The 19,829-nt window shown below is 37.8% G+C and overlaps 1 protein-coding gene across 7 annotated transcripts in view; it reads left to right on the top strand.

Moving 5' to 3' along the window:
* Nucleotides 1-19,829, top strand: part of Kat14 (lysine acetyltransferase 14) — a 36,270-nt gene that overhangs the window by 3,144 nt on the left and 13,297 nt on the right. For 5 of the 7 annotated variants that reach the window (XM_026400697.2, XM_026400695.2, XM_026400698.2 and 2 more), the window contains 4 exons: nucleotides 4,046-4,167; nucleotides 12,330-12,511; nucleotides 14,884-15,303; nucleotides 15,520-16,088. In XM_026400697.2, coding sequence (XP_026256482.2) covers nucleotides 4,046-4,167; nucleotides 12,330-12,511; nucleotides 14,884-15,303; nucleotides 15,520-16,088 — 1,293 coding nt within the window. Of the gene's footprint in view, nucleotides 1-3,031; nucleotides 3,133-4,045; nucleotides 4,168-12,329; nucleotides 12,512-14,883; nucleotides 15,304-15,519; nucleotides 16,089-19,829 lie in introns of all 7 variants that reach the window. The other 2 variants (XM_026400701.2, XM_026400696.2) reach the window with 2 other exon arrangements.

The raw sequence follows: 19,829 nt of genomic DNA, 5'->3' as shown, positions 1-19,829 counted from the left end.
AGTATAAATAGTCTTTAAGTTCAAAAAAACAAATGAATTGCTCAGTTTTTGTGTACATCCATTTGTGTGTGTGTGCGTGTGTGTATATTATTTTGTTTTTTGTGGTGCTTGGGATCAAACCTGGGCCTTGCCTATGCTAGGTAAGTGCTCTATTGCTGAGCTACATACCCAGCCCTCAGTTTTGATGTGTATTTAACAAATACTCACTCCTCAGTCCCTGTAGTGAACCAAATACTTTTCTATTCTAGATCTTGGGTTACTGTGGTAAATGAGACCACAAAGGCCATTGTCCTCAGGCAACTGACATTCAACATTTACTTTAGATAATAAGCAGATAAACATGATAATTACCCATAGCACTTACCACTTTGAAGAAAATAAACAGAATGATGAGAAGGATTTTAGATTATACCATTTTGGCCTTTATGGTGTTCCTTGTAAATTGTTGCCATAGCAGCCTGAGACTATTATCTTAATTACTAGTACTTTATTAGACTATTTCATGAAATCTGTCACTGGTGAATTTAGAAAACCTTTTTTGACTTGCCAAAAAAAAATTTTTATATATATATGTGTGTGTGTGTGTGTGTGTGTGTGTGTGTGTGTGTGTGTGTGGAAATAAGGGAAGTTTGAATTGAGGATATAATCACATGAATATTATTGGGATAGTTTTCTCAACGTATACATGGGATATTATATGTAGGCAAATCATGTTAATATTAATTGAGCAGATTTATATTTGGCTAACAAGTGGATTCTCATAAAAGCAGTAAATGGAAGAGCAGCAAAATATGTAATTTGTCATTTTTTTTTCTTTTATTTTTTTTTCTTTCTTGTTTTTTCTTTTTTTTTAAGAGAGAGAGAGAGAGAGAGGAGTTTTTTAATATTTATTTTTTAGTATTCGGTGGACACAACATCTTTGTTTGTATGTGGTGCTGAGGATCGAGCCCGGGCCGCACGCATGCCAGGCGAGCGCGCTACCGCTTGAGCCACATCTCCAGCCCATGTAATTTGTCATTTTTAAGAATGGGTTTTTGTGGAGGTTGTTTTTAAAAGAAAAGCTAGCTTTTTTATTATATTGCTCAGAATATACAATATTGGCTCAATTTGCATATTTAATCAGCATCACTTGAAAAATATTTTTTCACTTCCAGAAGACTATCAACCGTGAATAATACCCTGGTAGGATGAAGTGACAACTTAGGTCACACACATGGTTCTCGGCAAACTACTGACCAGTATTTCTAGTTACATCATCAAAAATCTGAAAGAATCAGTTGGTCTTAAATAATTCCATTGATGTCTCCAAATACTTAGGATATTGGAATGTGGACTTTCTCTTTTTTAAGTCTTAAACTCTGACTTATCAAAGTAATAAGTAGGCTAGGTATGGTGGTACATGCCTGTAATTCCAGCTTCTTGGCAAATTGAGGCAGGAAGATCATAAGTAGAGATCAGCCTGGGCAATTAGCAAGACCTGTCTCAAAATGAAAAAATAAAAGATTGAGGATGTAGCCCAGTGGTAGAGCACCCCTGAGTTCAATCTGCAGTGCTGGGGGGAAAGAAAAGTAATAAGTAGAAATGCTTTTAACAAATAGCATTTCATTTGTATTACAAAATACCAATAGTGAAGAGTCTGGTTTCTGAACCAAAAGGCCCCTTCCTTCTAAACCTCTTCCTCCTTGGTGACTCTTGAGAACAAATGTGATATATAGAAGAAAATTTATCAAACATTTGAGAGGGAGGGAACATTTTTGCATTCATGTACTAGAGACTCATGGCACAGGTGAAGATATCATGATCTCTGCTTATTTTTTTTTCTGATTGTTTTTCAACAGATAGTTCCTGTGGCATTGCCAATCCTGAGGTAGGCCTTGGGGATACATTGATCCACGAGGCTGGCTTCATTACTGATGAGCTTAGTCTGGTACTGTGAGATTAGAAAACTCAGTTAACTGGAATTCATTCTTTCAGATCACAAATGCCAGAAGAGGTGGAAAAACAGGTCCTTTATGTATTAGAATATAGTTTGTCCAGTAAATAATATGTGATGATACTGAAAAATTATTTTCAAGTAGGTATGTGAACTTTAACTTGTAAGTCATTAAATAACTCAGGCATACAGGAAAGTACTGGAAATATAATAACAGACACATACCTATGTTTGAGATTGAGTGAATGCATGTTTCTGAATACTGTTGTATCTGAGAGTGGGCAAAACTCATTCTGTAATCAAAGTATTTATTGAACAGCATCCATCTCCAGAACTTTTATCTTCTCAAATTGAAACTTCACATTCATTAAACAAGTCTCTGTGGGCATTAACTGTTAAAGAAGTAATTTGTAGGGGCTGATATGGATCAAATGCAAAATTAAGAGGAAGACTTTTTTTTTTTTTAAAAGGAAGACTTATAAAATCTGGTAATGGGGTGAGTTGTATAGTACACTCTCTGTAAGTGTTGTGTGTTTAAGGATGGCAGAAATTGAAACTCAGTGAGGTATCAGAATTTCTGAGCCTATCTGATGTAGACATAGCTCTTCTCATAGAATTATTAGGGATTTAACGCTGTGAATAAGATGCTGGGGCCACTAATTGCAGTTTACCAGACTTCTAAAAGCTGAAGACTTCTCCTTATAGAAAAAAGGGTTATTTAAAAATCTTTTCTAGATTCTGTGTCCTCTTTTCTGTTTCTTTGGCCCAAAATACGTTATGATTTTTATTAGGTGGAAAACATGGTTTTGAATAGCTTCTACAGTTTTGTCCACTTACATAAAATTACATATATAAAGCATCTACATAAATGTGAGTGCAAAGAAATGTGTTTGAGCAGCCAGTGATTGATTGAACCCCAGGCCTTCCCCATACCAGGCATGTGCTTTACCACTAAACTACACCCTATCCCTAAAAGTGGTTCTTTCTTTTTGGGGGGGCTGGGGGATACCAGGGTTTGAACCTAGGCACACTTAGCCACTGAGCTGAATGTGTGTGTGTGTTTTGTTTTTTGTGTTTAATTTTTTCTATTTTATTTAGAGACAGAGTCTCACTAAATTGCTTAGTGCCTCTCAGTTGCTGAGGCTTGGCTTTGAACTCTCCATCTCCTGTCTCAACCTCCCAAGCCGCTGGGATTACAGGCATGTACCACTGCATGCGGCAAAAGTGGTTATTTCTTTTCTTTTCTTTTTTTTTTTTTTGTGGTGCTGAGGATTGGACCCAGGGCCTTTTGCATGCGAGGCAAGCACTCTACCAACTGAGTTATACCCCAGCCCAGTAATTTCTTGATGGTAGATTTCAGTGATTTTTACTTTTTTCTTTTCTCTTTTCTGTATTATTAAAATATTTTTCAGTGAGCATGTGTTATTGATATTCCTGGAATAAACTCCCTGTCCAGGACCATGAATCCTTGTCTAAAAATAACTAGATTAGGAGTTTGCACACTGAGCTTTGGGGTGACTTGGAGCCCTCTGTGTATGGGTTGAGCAGCCAGGCCTTTTTTAGTTCTCTGTCTCTTGTGTGGTGGCGATTCCATTTGAAGAAAGGTTTCCATAGCTTACACATGGCTAAATCACTGAGTATATAACCTCTAAGATTATTTTCAGCTCTGAAATTCTGATCGTCTTGTTTTTGCCCTATAAAGAGCTTTGAAAAATATATATGCAGGGGTGATTTTCAAAATATTTTATAAAGGGTAGCACCATTTAGTCAAAAAATGCTGACTTCTGTAGGCATACAGTTGTCCAGTAGTTAACCCTTTATTTAGGGCTGCATTTCATAGAGGATGGGGTGCTTGCGACAGTGCCTATTCATCAATCCTCTGAGGTAACTTAGCCACGCATCTGCCCTACCTGTGTTATGCTGCACGTGATATCTTACAAAAGCAAAAAAGAAAGCAAATAATTCACCCAGAATATGTGAAAGTATCATCCTTCCCTTATTCCACCATTCCTTACCATTCCTACTCAGAATTTAAACAATGCTTTAACCCCCTTCAAGATTAACATCCCTAATCATGCCTATCTCCGGACTCCTGTTTCATTTGTGTTTCAGGTTGTCATGTTGGCAATGTACAACTTGTCTCTGGAAGGAAGTGGACGTCAAGGTTATTTCAGGTGGAAAGAAGATATCTGCTCTTTTATTGAGAAACATTGGACTTTTTTACTAGGGAATAGGTAATGTGGTTTTTAAAATCTTATACTTGAAGGATGTAAAAAAACAAATATATATGATTTGACTCAGCCTAACATAGCCCTGTTTAATAACAGGATTTGTTCGTGGAAATCAAAGAATTTTTGAATTCCAGATTTTTTTTTGTTGTTGTTGTTTACTTTTTTAAAAAACCCTTTTTTAAAATTAAAAAAAAAAAATTTAGTTGTAGTGGGACATAGTGCTTTTATTTAATTATTTTTATGTGGTGCTAAGGATTGAATCCAGCATCTCGCGTATACTAGGTGAATACTCTACCGCTGAGCCACAACCCCAGCCCCTGTTGTTTACTTTTTTAAGTTAGAAAGACTTGCTTATGAAAAATCAGAGTAGAATTATATGCTATAAAATTGTAAGTTTCCATAGTTCTCTCATTCTACTGCAGAGGAAAGTGTTGGTTTCTACCAACTATGATTTTTTTTTTAAGTAATTCTTTGTTAAAAAAAAATTGAGAGTTTTACTAAATGGGGGATGTTCAAGTGGTGGAGAAATAAGTATTTAATTTGGAGAAATAGGATTATTATGTCCTTTTAAAATCAATGACTTACAGGTCAGAAGATAAAAAAGGTAATGGTAGTTATTTATATTGCTCTTAATTAATTAAGGTATTATTAGAATTTGTTTTTATTAACTTGGAAAGGTAAATACTCTTGTATACTACTTGATATTTGTAGTGCTTAGCAAAGTTTGAGTGCATTAACATGTAAATGGTTTACTCATTAATTACTCTTTTTATAATTTTGCTTTAATTTTTGCTGGAGAGTGTTCCTCCTTTGGGTCATTACACGTAAGGATCAGTATCTAGTATCTGTCTTAGGATGCACAGGCACTGAGACTATTTGTTAAAGATCTGTGCCAATTTAACAAGAATTTTATTGCTATTAGGTGAATTTTGTTTAAGATTCTGATTGTGTCTGAAGTCCTGTATAAGATTCATAAATCTTACATAATTAGCTGGGTTTGGTGGCACATACCTATAATCCTAGCAACTCAGGAAACTGAGGCAGGAGGATTGCAAGTCCAAAGCTAGCCTCAAAAGCAATTTAGTGAGGCCGTAAGCAACTTAGCAAGACCTTATCTCAAAAAATAAAAAGGGCTGGGAATGTGTGGTAATGTGTGGTAAAGCACCCCTGGGTTCAATGCCCAGAATCCCTGCCCCCCCCCAAAAAAAAAAAAAAACCCAAAACTTAACATACTTAAGTTAGGTCAGTGTAGACACAACAGAGCTTCTGATAACTTCAGGTCAAATTGGGAATTGTACCTGTCCTCACTGGACTCACCACAGCCTCTGTTAACCTTCAATTCTGAGAAATCAGTTTGGCTCAGGTTACAGAGAAGAAGGGAAAGCAGTGGAAAGGAGGGGCATCCTCTAAAGATTTGCTGTGAAGAAAAAAACAAAATAGACTCAGAACATTTTACAAAATGGGATTATTTTAGTTATTGAGTTATTTAGTGCTGAGAGAAGAACTGACACTATGACTAGCTCTTTCTCATAAGGAAAGAACTTCTGTTGTTTTGGTTTAATGCTTTAGCACTATTTATGGAACTTAATATACCCCATTTATAAGGGACAGAAAAGAGAAAAAACTGGTAAAATTAGATCTTGGATTTTTTTCATGATCTCTGAGTGCTGTTTTATTTAGTGGATTATTTTCTGGAAGAAATTGGATTTAAATAGCCTGCTCTTAAGAATATTGTTGTATTTTAATAGAAGTTGCTCAGTTTCATTTGTTCATTTCTAGAATATGTTCTGAGAGGAATCAGCTAAAGCTTTTTTCTTTTTGACCTTCTAGTGAAAGGCATTCATTGCTTTCCAGCTTCTATGTAGCTTAACTATTAAACTAGAGGTACTTTGTTATATTGGCATATCACTTGAATTATTATTTACTTAATATTTCTATTTAATTCCAGTCACTGATCTGGGCATGGTAGCAAACGTCCCTAATTCCGGCATCTCCAGAGACTGAGGCAGAAGGATCGCAAGTTCAAAGCCAGCCTCAGCAATTTGGCAAGGCCATAAGCAATTTAGCAAGATCCTTTCTCTAAATAAAAAATGAAAAGGGCTGGGAACATGACTCAGTGTAAGTGCCCCTGGGTTCAATCCCTGGTACCAACAAACAAACACCCCCCCCCCCCAAAAAAAAAAAAAAACTATACAAGAGCTAAATTAATTAAGGTTAATTGCCATTGTGCGTATGCTTATTTAATCTACTTTTACAATCCTGCTTTGAATTCTTGTAGAAGGTATAGTTTTTGATTACTGAAGAACATTTTGAATACTTTCTTCTATTATCATGTTTCATTGACTTTTAGATGCATAATTTTCACATTTTGACATTTCTGATAGTTGGATACATCTTACAGTTGATGATATGTCATAATTTAAATTGGTAGCCAACTCTTTCATATTTGTACTTAAAATGGTATATCTTAAAGTCAATGAATGTTAGATTTGATGGAATGTGATAGAGTGCATTCATATGCATTACAATTCAAAAAACTGAGGAGGGTCCAGGGAAAACAGTATAGGAAGCACTAGAAATTTGTCTCCCCACCTAGACAACAGTAGCATTGATAGAAATTCTGTTTCTGAGAACTATTTTGGAACTCTGGAGTCTAATGAAGCCTTACAACTTCTAGGAGAAGGCTTGGACAATAAATTGTCATTTATTGTGGTCAGTTTAATTATTGACAATAGCAACTGCTCATCCACCACCTCCAGCCCTCAGATAGGGAGCCATGCGCTTGTGTGTTTTTTGTTTGTGTTTGTTTTTGTTTTTGTACTGGGAATTGAAACCTAGGGAACTTTACCACTCAGGTATAGCCCCAACCCTTTTTATTTTTTATTTTGAGCAGGATCTCACTAAGTTACTCAGGCTGCCCTTGAACTTGAGATCCTTCTGCCTCAGCATCCCCAGTCACTGGCATTATAGTATATATTCAAAGAAATTGAAAGCAGGGCCTGAAAGCTGAGTTCACACCCATGTTCATAGCAGCATTATTCACAGTAGCTAAAATTCGGAAGCAATGCAAGTGTCTATCAACAAATGAATGAATAAGCAAAATGGAGTATATACATACAATGAAATATTATTCACTTATTTATTTATGTATTTATGTGGTGCTGGGATTGAAGCAAGGACCTTGTGCATGTGAGGCAAGCACTCTATCAACTGAATTATATCCCCAGCCCTGTTTGTTTATTTTTTAGTTTGAGACATAGTCTTGCCAAATTGCATAGAGCTTCACTAAATTGATGAGGCTGGCTTGTAACCTATGATCCTCCTGCCTCAGCCTCTGGAGTAGCTGGGATTATAAGCCTAATACCACTGCATCCAGCATTATTCAGTCTTAAAAAAGAAGGGAATTCTGGCACATACTGCAACATAGATAAGCTCTGAGGATATAATGCTAAATAAAATAAGCCAGTCACAAGAATACTGTATGTTGGGCTGGGGATGTGGCTCAAGCGGTAGCGCGCTCGCCTGGCAAGTGTGTGGCCCAGGTTTGATCCTCAGCACCACATACAAACAAAGATGTTGTGTCCACCAAGAACTAAAAAATAAATATTAAAAAAAATTTCTCTCTCTTTCTCTCTCTCTCTCAAAAATAAATTATAAAAAAAAATACTGTATGTCTTTACTTCCATGAGGTATGTAGAATAATGAAAGTCATAAATAAAGAAAATAGAACAATGGTTGTCAGGGTCTAGGGAGGAGGGCAGAGGGCATAATTGGGAATTATGTGTTTAAGGGATATAGGATTTGTTTTGCATTATAAAAAGAATTTTGAAGCTGGATGGGGGTGATGATTATAGAGGATGAATCTTCTATAATCAAGGTATTGGTAAGCTTGGTTCCTTTTTTTTTTTTTTTTTGGTATCAGGGATTGAATTTAGGGGAGTTTAACCACTTAGCCACACACCCCAGCTTAATTGATATTTTATTTAGAGATAGAGTCTCACTGAGTTACTTAGGCCCTTGCTAAGTTGCTAAGACTGGCTTTGAACTCAGGATCCTCCTGCCTCAGCCTCCTGAGCCATGGGTTAGTTCCTTTTGAGGGCTGTGAGAAACGGTCTATTCCAGGCCTCTTTCTCAGCTTTGTTAGTCTCAGATAATCCTTGGTTTGCAGAAGCCTTTCTCCATGTGTCTTCACATTGTCTCTCCTCTGTACACATTTGTCTCTATGTCCAAATTTTATTGGATAGTATCCAACTTAATGACCTCATTTTAACTTGATCTTCCTACAAAGATGCTGTTTTCTCATTCACATGTCCTAGGGGTTAGAACTTCAGCATCTTTTTGTGGTGGGGAGGTAATAATTCAATCTGTGACAGTGATCATTAACTTTATGAACACTTAAGTTATTCCAGCTTTCCCCCATTTAAATCAAACTTGTAAAGAATTTTCTTATGTATACATGCTCTGTAGTTTTGAGATTAGGAAATTTCTGAGGTCAGAGGATATACATATTTTGGATACAAATTATGAAAGTAACCTCTAGAAAGTATACACCAATTATATTCCCACTAAATTCATGATTGCTCACTTCCCAAACTCCCATCAACAACACATTAGTTTTTAAAATATTTTGAATTTTGTCAGCTTTTTGTTTATTTATTGTGATTTAATTTTTTTTTTTAAAGAGAGAGAGAGAGAGAGAGAGAGAGAATTTTAATATTTATTATTTTTTAGTTCTCGGCAGACACAACATCTTTGTTGGTATGTGGTGCTGAGGATCGAACCCGGGCCGCACGCATGCCAGGCAAGCGTGCTACCACTTGAGCCACATCCCCAGCCCCATTTTATTGTGATTTAAAAAAAAAAACAAAACTAAATTTATATCACTTAGCTTTTTTTTTTTTTTTTGGTACTGGGGATTGAACCCAGGGGTTTTAATCTTATACCCATCATTAAATATTTACTACTGAGCCACATTTCCAGTTCTTTTTATTTTTTATTTTAAGACAGAATCTCCCTGAGTTGCTTAAGGTCTTGCTAAGTTGCTGAGGCTGGCCTCAAACTCGTGATCTTCCTGCCTCAGCCTCCTGAGTTACTGTGATTATAGGTGGACACACCACACCCAGTCCATCTTAGCCATTTTTAAGTGTTGCAGTTATGTGATACTAAGAATATTCACATTGTTATGCAACAGATCTACAGAATTCTTTCTTCTTGCAAATCTGAAACACTGTACCAATTAAACAACTGTCCTTTCTCCCCTCTTCTTAGCTTCTGATAATCATCATTCTACTTTCTGTGAATCTGACTCTTCTAGATAGTGGACTCCTATAGTATTTGTCTTTTCGTGACTAGCTTTATTTCACTTAGTATAGTGTCCTCAAAGTTTGTCCATGTTACAGTCTGTAGTAGGATTTCCTTCCTTTTTAGGACACTGTGTGTGTGTGTGTGTGTGTGTGTGTGTGTGTATGCAACTTTTTTTTAATTATTATTATTTTTTTATTGGGAATTAGACCCTGGGATAGTTGGTTCACCCTTTACCACTGAATTACATCCCCAGCCATTTTTATTTTTTATTTTGACATAGTCTTGTTAAGTTACTCAAAGTTCCTCAACCTCCAGGGTTGCTGGGAATACAGGTGTGTGCCACCACACCCAGCTACATAAAACATTTTGTTTATTCATCCATCCCTACTTGGATATTTGGGTTGCCTCTATCTTTGTTAATCTTTTTTGAGAAGCTGAAAAAGAATCATTTTTCTTTCTAATCTTACTTTGTAATTCCAACATTCCCAACCTTCTATTATCTGTTGGGCAAAGTGAGGTTTGGGGACCCATGAGGCTTATACCATCCACTCTTATTTGTTATTATGCTCGCCTGGCATGCGTGTGGCCCGGGTTGGATCCTCAGCACCACATACCAACAAAGATGTGTGTCCGCCGAGAACTAAAAAATAAATATTTAAAAAAAAAAAGTACATGTAGTAGAATGGATTTTAAGCTTTTTGGTCTCAGGATCCTTTTATAACCAAACATTATTAAGGATCTCAAATAGTTTTTGTTTATGTTGATTATTGCTATTGATATTTTCTGTTTTAGAAATTGAAGCAGAAAATTTTAAAATATTTATTAGCCTGACACAGTGGTTCAGGCCTGTAATCCCAGCACTTTGGGAGGCTGAGGCAAGAGGATCACAAGTTCCAAGCTAGGCTCAGCAACTTGTTGAAACACACCTTGAAATAAAAAGGGCTGGAGATGTAGTCCAATGGTAAAATGGCTCTGGATTCAATCCTCATTACCCCCCAAATTTTTAAAATTAATTTATTTATAAAGAATAATAACTACCAAATTTCTTGTTAACATGATATTTTTGTAAAAAATATTTTCCAAAACAAAAATAATAGCAAGAAAAGTCACATTGTTTCCTTTATTTACTGATCTCTTCAATGTACGGCTTGTAGAAGATGTATTCAGTGTATTGAATATCAAGCTATAAAATTGCTGGAAAACTACTACACACTTAGTGTGAAAAAGGCAAACAGCATCTTATTTTTGTTATGAAAATAATTTTTATCTCAAGTATTCCTGACAGGCTTCAGCTCCGGGGTCTCAGGACCTCATCTTGAGAATTGCTGGTACAGTCAAGCTAAGCTGGTTTCAGCCATTTTGGAAGGCATGATATTTCACTTCTTTTTCTTGAAACCATGATGGCCAAATTAGAAAAACCTTCCTTTGAAAGAGTGATTTTTTTTTTTTTTTTTTTTTTGTACCAGGGATTAAACCCAGAGGTGCTTAACCACCAAGTCACATCCCTAATCCTTTTTATATTTTATTTTAAGACAGGGCCTCACTAAGTTGCTTCAGGCCCTACTAAGATGCTGAGGCTGGCTTTAAACTTGCAATCCTCCTACCTCAGTCTCCTGAGATGCTGGGATTACAAGTATATACTACTATGCCTGGCAAAAGAATGATTTTCAAGTGATGGGTGAGGTAAGAAAACAAATAGAGTGGTTTCTACCCTAGTTTTATTCCTTGGGTGAGACAGAGGGTTTTGGAAAATTTAGAAAAAAGTAGGTAGTAGGAGAGGTTCCCTGGGACCAAGGGCTAAGGTTAGAAACCAAGTTGTTATTCTCCCCATTTTAACTTTCCATTACTGTAAGGGAATATCTGACATAAGATATTTATGAAATAAAGAGGTTTATTTTAGCTCAAGGTTCTTATAGGTTCAAGCCAAGATTGTATGTATGGCCCCTTTGGTTTAGGCCAGTGGTTAAAGCAGGTGGTCACATCTCAAGCTAGGAACAGAGAGAGAAAGGGAAGAGAGAGACCAGGGCCTTATAGTCCTCTTTGAGGGCACACCACCAGTGATTTAAGACCCACCTCTTAAAAGTCCACAGTACCTCCCAATACCACTGTGTCAGGGATCGAGCTTTTACATATGGACCTTTGGGGGACACTCAGCCAAACTGAAAAACACTGAAGAAGTGTTATGTTTTGTTTTGTTTTTTAGAATTTCTTGTTCACTTACATTTTCAAGATGGAAATAAAATAGTTGCCTTTAAAAGAATTTTCAACAGGAACTTTAATAGTTGATTTTTTTTTCTAAGTCATATAGGCTCTCTGTATTTGTGGAACATACCATGTAATTTTATTACCATTTTAGTATATCAGAGCAAACTGCAGCAGCTGAGAGATGCTGAGAGATGCATCTATCTCCCTGGTAAAGTGAGCCATTTACCAGGACTTATGCTTCTTGTGTGCTTTATTTCTTGAGAGCTGTGCTCAATTCACATGTAAAAGCAACTTAATTAAAGCTTACAGAACTCTATAGCTTAATAAGTATGATGAGAACTGTTTTATATGCTTTGTTTGAGTTCTTTCATTCAATCCTCTTAGCAACCGGTGGAGTAAATTCTATATTCTGATTTCACAGATTAGGAAACTGAGACAGTGGAAAGAAGGTAGAGCAGGATTTGAAGCTAGTTAGATTCCAGAGCTTCCCTCTTGACTCTTATGTTCTGTTCCTTCAACAATAGGGGGGATCCATAGCATGTCATAGTCTAGAAGTCAAAGAGAATATATGTGGAGTGTATTTGCTGTATGATGATCAACTTAAAGTGCTAATGGTTTGTAAATTCTTGGGAATTTACAAATTTTTTCCTCTTTAGGAAAAAGACTTCAACGTGGTGGAGCACAGTAGCAGGTTGCCTCAGTGTGGGAAGTCCTATGTACTTTCGTTCAGGTGCTCAGGAATTTGGAGAGCCTGGATGGTGGAAACTTGTTCATAACAAGCCCCCAACAATGAAACCTGAAGGAGAGAAGTTGTCTGCATCCACTTTGAAAGTAAAAGGTATCACTGTAAAAGGTGCAATTCAGGCAGAGCAGAGCAAATGTTAGCACAGGAGACAGTCCTGCTTTTATCAGCCATAGCTCATCAGTCTCTCTGGAGCTATTCCACTTGACAATTTTATGATAACACTATTCTTTTATATTGTAAATAAATACTATGTAAAAACAACATTTTATCATTTCTTAATCAAGTTACCAGTTTTATAAATTTCCTCTGATGTCTGAAAGGTTCAATGTTTTTAATCTGATTTCTTTTTAACTTTTTATTATAGAAATTTAAAAGCATACAGAGGTAAAGAAAATACTATAATAAATTCCTATGTGTCTTTCACCTTACTCCAACAATAGTAACTCCATGCCAGATGCTGGGCTGGAGGATACAAGTTCAAGGACAACCTGGGCATTAACAAGATCTTGACTTAAAATAAAATTAAATAACAGCAATAACAACAACAACAAAAAACCCCCACCAAACCCAAAAAAACAAATGTTGAATGTTTCCTCTGATAAAAGGCTACTGATTCATAATGAGGATGAGGGGAGCATGGGAGGAATAGACAAACTTTAGATAGGGCAGAGGGAAGGGAGGGGGCATGGGGGTAGTAAAGACAGTGGAATATAATGGACATCATTACCCTAAATAAATATATGAAGACACTAATGGTGTGATTCTACTTTGTATATAACCAGAGACATAAAAAAATGTGCTCTATATGGGTAATATGAATTGAATCGCATTCTGCTGTCATATATAAAAATTAGAATTTAAAAAAACACACATATATATATATATATATATATATATATATATCACTAAGAAATAAGGATTCTTTCCTTTTCATAGCCTAACTATAGTGCTGTTTTACATTTTTTTTAAAAAATTAGTAACTCCTTAGTAGTACCCATTGATCTGATTTTTTTTCCTTTGGGCAATACTGGAAATTGAACCCAGAGCCTCATGCATGCTGAGCACATACTCTACCACTAAGTTATATCCCCAGCCCTGCCCCCGCTTTTTAAATTAATTTTTATTTTGAGACAGTGTCTCACTAAATTATATAGACTGTCCTCAAACTTGAGATCCTCTGGCCTCAGCCTCTCAAGTAACTGGAATTACAAACGTGTCAATGTATCAGGCTAACTTCTGTTTTTTGTTTTTTGTTTTTAATCCAAAAATTTTTAAATGAGCTTTAACAATTTTCAACATATAATGGTAAAATATCAAATGGTGTTGAAGGGTATAAAGTCTGAAAATCTCCCCTCTCCCACTACAGTTTTACTCCCCAGAGTAACCAGGGTTATCTCTCATGAATGCTTTTAGAGATTACCTCTGCATTTTAAGCATTTTTTTTTAAGCCTAAATACACTCTAATACTTATTCCCCATTTTCCCCCAGGACACCTTGGACATCCTTCCATTACAATACATATAGGTTTACCCTATTTTCTTTTATTTCATTGATTCCATTATATGGTTTTATGATTATGTATTAAGCCATTCCCCTGTTGATGGACATTTTGATTGTTCTGCCCTTTGTTACTTTAATCAGTGCTTCAATTTTTGTATACATGTACAAATTGCAAACAGTTGCTGTATCAAAGGGCATATTCATTAGAAAATATGAACCTCCAGAAACCATCTTAAAACTTATACCCTATTAAAAAGTCATGAAAATGCCTATTTGCTGAGCATTATCAAACTTTTAATGTTTACCCTTTTTAATAAGTGAAAGGTAATGTTTGTTTAGATTTACATTATAACTTCTTTTTTTTAAGAGGTATCTAATTCTTCTAACTTAAGGCATTCATCAAACATTTCTATATTGAACATGGTTCTAAGTTCACAGTAATACATTACAAAAAGAAATTAACATTGAGTAGTTATTTTAAAAGTTGGAGCTGGTATTCCATACCTGTAATCCCAGTAGCTCTAGAGGCTGAGGCAGGAGGAGTGCAACCAGCCTTAGCAACTTAACGAGGCCCTGAGCAACTTAATGAGACCCTATCTCAAAATAAAAAATAAAGCTGGGCATGGTGGCGTATGCTTGTAATCCCAGCCCTGGAGGCTGAGACAGGAGGATTGCGAGTTCAAAGCCAGCCTCAGCAATGACAAAGCGCTAAGCAACTCAGTGAGACCCTGTCTCTAAATAAAATACAAAATAGGGCTAGAGATGTGGTTCAGTGTTGAGTACCCCTGAGTTCAATCCCCAGTAACCGAGAAAAAAAGAAAAAGAAAAAAAACCTAAATAAATAAGTAAAAAATTAAAAAAGAACTAGGGGGATGTAGCTTAGAGGTTAAGTATCTCTGGTTTCTATCCCTGGTACCAAAAAAATAAAACAAAATAAAAATAAAAGTTGGATATTTACTTTCTAGCAGCCTCAAAACCAGCATTGGATCCCATCATTACTGTCGAGGGACTTAGAAAACGGGTGAGCCGGAATCCTGTGGAATCTGCCATGGAACTAAAAGAGAAAAGGTCTCGAACTCAGGAAGCCAAAGACATTAGAAGAGCCCAGAAGGAAGCAGCGGGCTTTCTGGACAGAAGCACATCTTCTACTCCTGTGAAATTCATAAGCCGAGGCCGCAGGCCAGATGTAATTCTTGAGAAAGGAGAAGTAATTGATTTCTCATCCTTGAGCTCTTCTGACCGCACCCCTCTAACAAGCCCATCTCCTTCTCCCTCTCTGGATTTCTCTGCCCCCGGGACGCCTGCCTCTCATTCTGCCACTCCTAGCTTGCTTTCAGAAGCTGATCTGATTCCAGATGTGATGCCACCGCAAGCTCTGTTTCATGGTAAGACTTAACCTTCCTCAAATTTTTTTATCTTGGGTGTGGGCCAAGTCTTTTATCTTGGGTGTGAGTTTTCACTTCTTTCCTTCTTCTTTCCTATGTCTTTTCTTTTTTTAAACTTTCCTGGTGCTGGGCATTGAACCCAGGGCCTTGTGCTGAGCTATACTCTCAGCCCCTTCTTCCCTATGTCTTGATACTACTGTTTTATACTCTGTGTAGATGATGATGAACTGGAAGGCGATGGCGTCATAGACCCAGGGATGGAGTATATTCCACCCCCATCTGGGTCAGCAGCTTCTGGGCCCGTGATTGGAGGCAGAAAGAAGGTCAGAGCACCTGAACAGATAAAGCAGGAGGTAGAGAGTGAGGAGGAAAAGCCTGACAGGATGGATGTTGACAGTGAAGACACGGATTCAAACACATCTTTGCAAACAAGGGCTCGAGAAAAGAGGAAGCCTCCACTGGAGAAAGACACAAAACCTAAAGGGCCCAAGTACACTCCTGTGAGCATCTATGAGGAAAAACTTCTGCTTAAGAGGCTGGAAGCCTGTCCCGGTGCAGTTGCTATGACACCAGAAGCTCGGAGACTGAAGCGGAAATTGATTGTCAGACAAGCAAAAAGGGATAGGGGATTACCACTTTTTGACTTGGATCAAGTTGTTAATGCTGCTCTTCTGTTAGTTGATGGGATTTATGGAGCCAAAGAAGGAGGAGTTTCCAGGCTTCCAGCTGGACAAGCCACATATCGGACTACCTGTCAGGACTTCAGGATTCTTGACCGATACCAGGTGATGTGAGCATGCACTCTAAAACTGTTAGGGGTTGGGTGGAAGTCCGGCAGGCAGCATCTGACAGTGGACATGTTACGCTTGCCTTTTTTTTTTTTTTTTTTTTTTGGTAGTGGGGATTGAGCCCAAGGGTGCTTTGAGGCACATCCCAGCCCTTTTAATTTTTATTTTGAGACAGGGTCTCACTAAGTTGCTTGGGGCTGAGTTGCTGAGGGCTGGCCTTGAACTTATGATCCCCTGCCTTGGCCTCCCAAGTTGCTGGGATTACAGGCATGTGTCATCATGTTGCTATGCTATGACTTTTAAAATCATGAGTAATTTTAGGAGAGAAAAGAAAAGAATAAGGGAGGAAAATGCAAAAATTGCTTGGCTTTATGTTTCAAAATTATTCAATACATCTTCAATTTCTTTTCCACTGAGCATTTAAGACATAACCTAGAGGATTTTTTTCCTGTCTCTCTGTCTCTGATGGTAGTTGTACATGCTTCAAGTCATTTTGATTGGCAGATTTGTTGAGGATGTGCAGTGTCCCAGACACTGTGCAGAGCAGAACCTGCAGGTGTGTAAATATTTGTATAGTTAGGGCAAAACATAAAACAACATGAAATGGTAACTGAGGTATCAGTGTTTGGTCCCCTCTGCTCAGAGACTGTTCAATGGAACCCACGTTCTGTGAGTGCTCCTGGAAACAATTAATTCCAATCAGAACTTCTGGGGCTTCCCACTAGTAGGTAGGAAATGTCTTATTTCCCTCTCTCTTTGCTAGCACTAGATACTACCCAGCCTTTTCTATTTCATTTCTTTGGTTACAGGTGAGGTTAAACATGTTCCCTAGTTGTTTCTTACCCTGTGAATTTTCATTTTTCTGTTTGCTTATTTTTCTCTGGAAGGTAATGACATGTCTCTTTATTGCTCATGGTAAGATATTACTCAGTGATGTACCAAGGATGGGGCTTCTTTCTTTTGTTGTGCTGGGCATTTGGCTTGTAAGCCCTTTCGATTTGTCATGCCTTCTTCCTGAGTTCTAGAAAGTCTTGATTTCCTGTCTTCTGTTTCCTTTGTTCTGTTTTAGGAACTTTCCTATTGTTGCACATTGGACCCTATAGACCAAGGATTGGCAAACTTTCTTTAAAGGCAGTAAATATTGTGGGTCACACAGTCTAGGTCGTATTAATTCAACTCTGCTGCTGTAATGGGAAGCAGCCATAGTGAATGACTATGTCCCAGAGAAACTTATTTACTAAAGTGGGCAATGGCTGGATTTGTCCTGTGGGCTATAGTTTGGCAAGACCCCTACTCATCTTAATTGTCACTTCTTTTCCCACCTACTTCCCATCTTTTCTTCCCTTTGAAGTATTAACCTGCCTACCTACAATTCCAGGAGCCAGGTGGGGAGTAACCAGGAGCCTACCTACCTTTAAAGCAACCTCCCATGACTCTCCTTGTCTTCCAGACAGGCCTTACTCCTAGCTTGGTTCCCTGTGTCCAGAATTTCTCGAGACTTTGTGGAGGGTCCAGTCTTCTTCCTATGAGGGAATGATAATTTCCTATGGATGAGCAAACAAAGAGCCTCTCATTCCGTAGTCCCACTGCCTGCCCTCAGCTTTAACAGAGCCTGATCCTTCTAATATCTGTGCTTTCCTGAGGCTGTTGTGTAAATCACTCTGCTCTCTGCCTGTCTTTATTACAACCTAAGGTTTCAGCTTTCTTTATTCAGTATTTTATGCATATTCTCGTGCTTTTGCTTATAGTTATCTGTTCACCTGTTCTTCATTCTTTTGTGTCTTTGTTTTTAACCCATATATTTATTTTTTTTCTTGATTTGTTCTATACTTTACTTTTTTAACTATGAAATGTGTCATAGAGGTTATTTGGGAGACTAAGGCAGGAGGTCAGTTTGAAGTCCAGCCCCAGCAATTTGGCAAAACCCTATTTCAAAGTAAGAAAAAAAAAAAAATTAAAGGGCTAGCTCAGTGGTGAAATGCCCTGGATTCAATCCCCAGCACAAAAGCAAAAACAAACACTGAACAACATGCACAAATCTAACTTCAAGGAAATTGTCACTTTTAGAGAAATGCTGTGAAAGAAGATAATGCAAAACAGTGTTTCTGAATCATGGTTTTAGATTAGTTGTGTCTTTCAAAAGGATCTATTGACACCCCCACCTCTGTTACCTGTGAATGAATTGACCTTATTTGGAAATAGGGCTTTTATAGATGTAGTCCTATTAAAATGAGGTTATTCTAGAGTAGAGTGGACCCTTAATCCAATTCAACTGATGACTTTATAAGAGAAGAGACACAGAGATCAGTCACTGGGAGAAGACCATGTGACAGGCAGATATTAGCGGTGCATCTATGACCCAGGGATTGCCAGCAGCACCAGAATCTTAGAGACACAGATTATCTGGTAATACACTCAGAGAGAGCATGGCCCTACCCATACCTTGATTTCTGACTTTTGAGCTCTGAAGCTGAGACAGTTAATTTCCTTTGTTCTAAGGCACCCAGTTTATGATACAGTCAGTTTTTTGTATCCATGGAGAGGGAACCCACAGATTCAACCAATTGTAAATGGAAAAAATTGGGGGAAAAATTAAATCTGTACTGAATATATATAGATTATTTTCTTATCATTATTACCTAAACAATTTGTATGACATCTTTTTACATAACATTATTTTATGTATAATAAATAATTTAGAGGTGATTTTAAGTATATGGAAGGATGTGCTTAGATTATATGCAAATACCGTGCCATTTTATATAAAAGACTTGAGCATCTGTAGATTTGGGTATTCTCAGGGGATCCTGGAAACAACTTCCTACAGATACTGAGACAACTATACTTTGTTCTGGCAGCCCTATACAGTTATGTTCTGGCTTCAGTTTCCATGAGCCCCGCCTGGGCAAGTCAGTGATCAGGGTCATTAGGGGTCCTGGGAAACAGAATGCTCACCACAGTTTGAATGTCAGTTAGGGTTGTTGTATATATATCAGGAACCATGGCAGAAATCTGGGCAAAGCCAGGCATGGTGGTATACAACTGTAATCCTAGCAACTCTGGAGGCTGAGGTAGGAGGATCATGAGTTCAAGGCCAGCCTCAGCAACTTAGTGAGGCCCTGTCTCAAAATAAAATATAAAAAGGATTGGGGATATGGCTCAGTGGTTAATAGCCTCTGGGTTCAATCCCCAGTACAAAAGAAAAAGAAAAAGAATTCTGGACAGAGGGAGTGAGATTCTCTGTAGTTCCTGCTAAGGCTGACATGGCTTCTATCTTGTAAGTCAGTCAGTGCAACCTGTGTAGTGGGTATCCTTCTCTGATCCAGGGAGCATGTACTGAGAGGGTACAGGAGGTTCAGAGTGCATGGTTTAGAAAAGCTGAGCACAGCTGAGATTATTCTGGGCCACCACTTACTCCTTAGGTTTAAAAGATGGTTGGTGGTAACAGGGACTTAGTGACGACAGCCTCTTGTGTCTGCCCCTGGAGTCACACTTTAGACCTTGGTGCTGGCCACTTTTGTGTGTGAGACTCAGCAGGGGTCCTAATTTCTCCCTTCTCCTGCAGTTCCTTTGCCCATCCTGTGTGTTTGATTTGTTTCCTGTGGCCCTTCTTTACCTGTTGGTTCCCTAAGCAAAGCTGCATAGGAGCTGGGTACAATGGCACACGCCCATGATCCCAGTGACTTGAGAGGCTGAGGCAGAAAGATTGCAAGTTCAAGGCCAGACTGGGCAACTTAG

The sequence above is a fragment of the Urocitellus parryii genome, chromosome 6 (assembly GCF_045843805.1).
Source record: "Urocitellus parryii isolate mUroPar1 chromosome 6, mUroPar1.hap1, whole genome shotgun sequence".
In the NCBI taxonomy this organism is placed as follows: domain Eukaryota; kingdom Metazoa; phylum Chordata; class Mammalia; order Rodentia; family Sciuridae; genus Urocitellus; species Urocitellus parryii.
The sequence above is the reverse complement of the archived record's forward strand: the minus strand, read 5'-3'. Positions and strand labels throughout refer to the sequence as shown.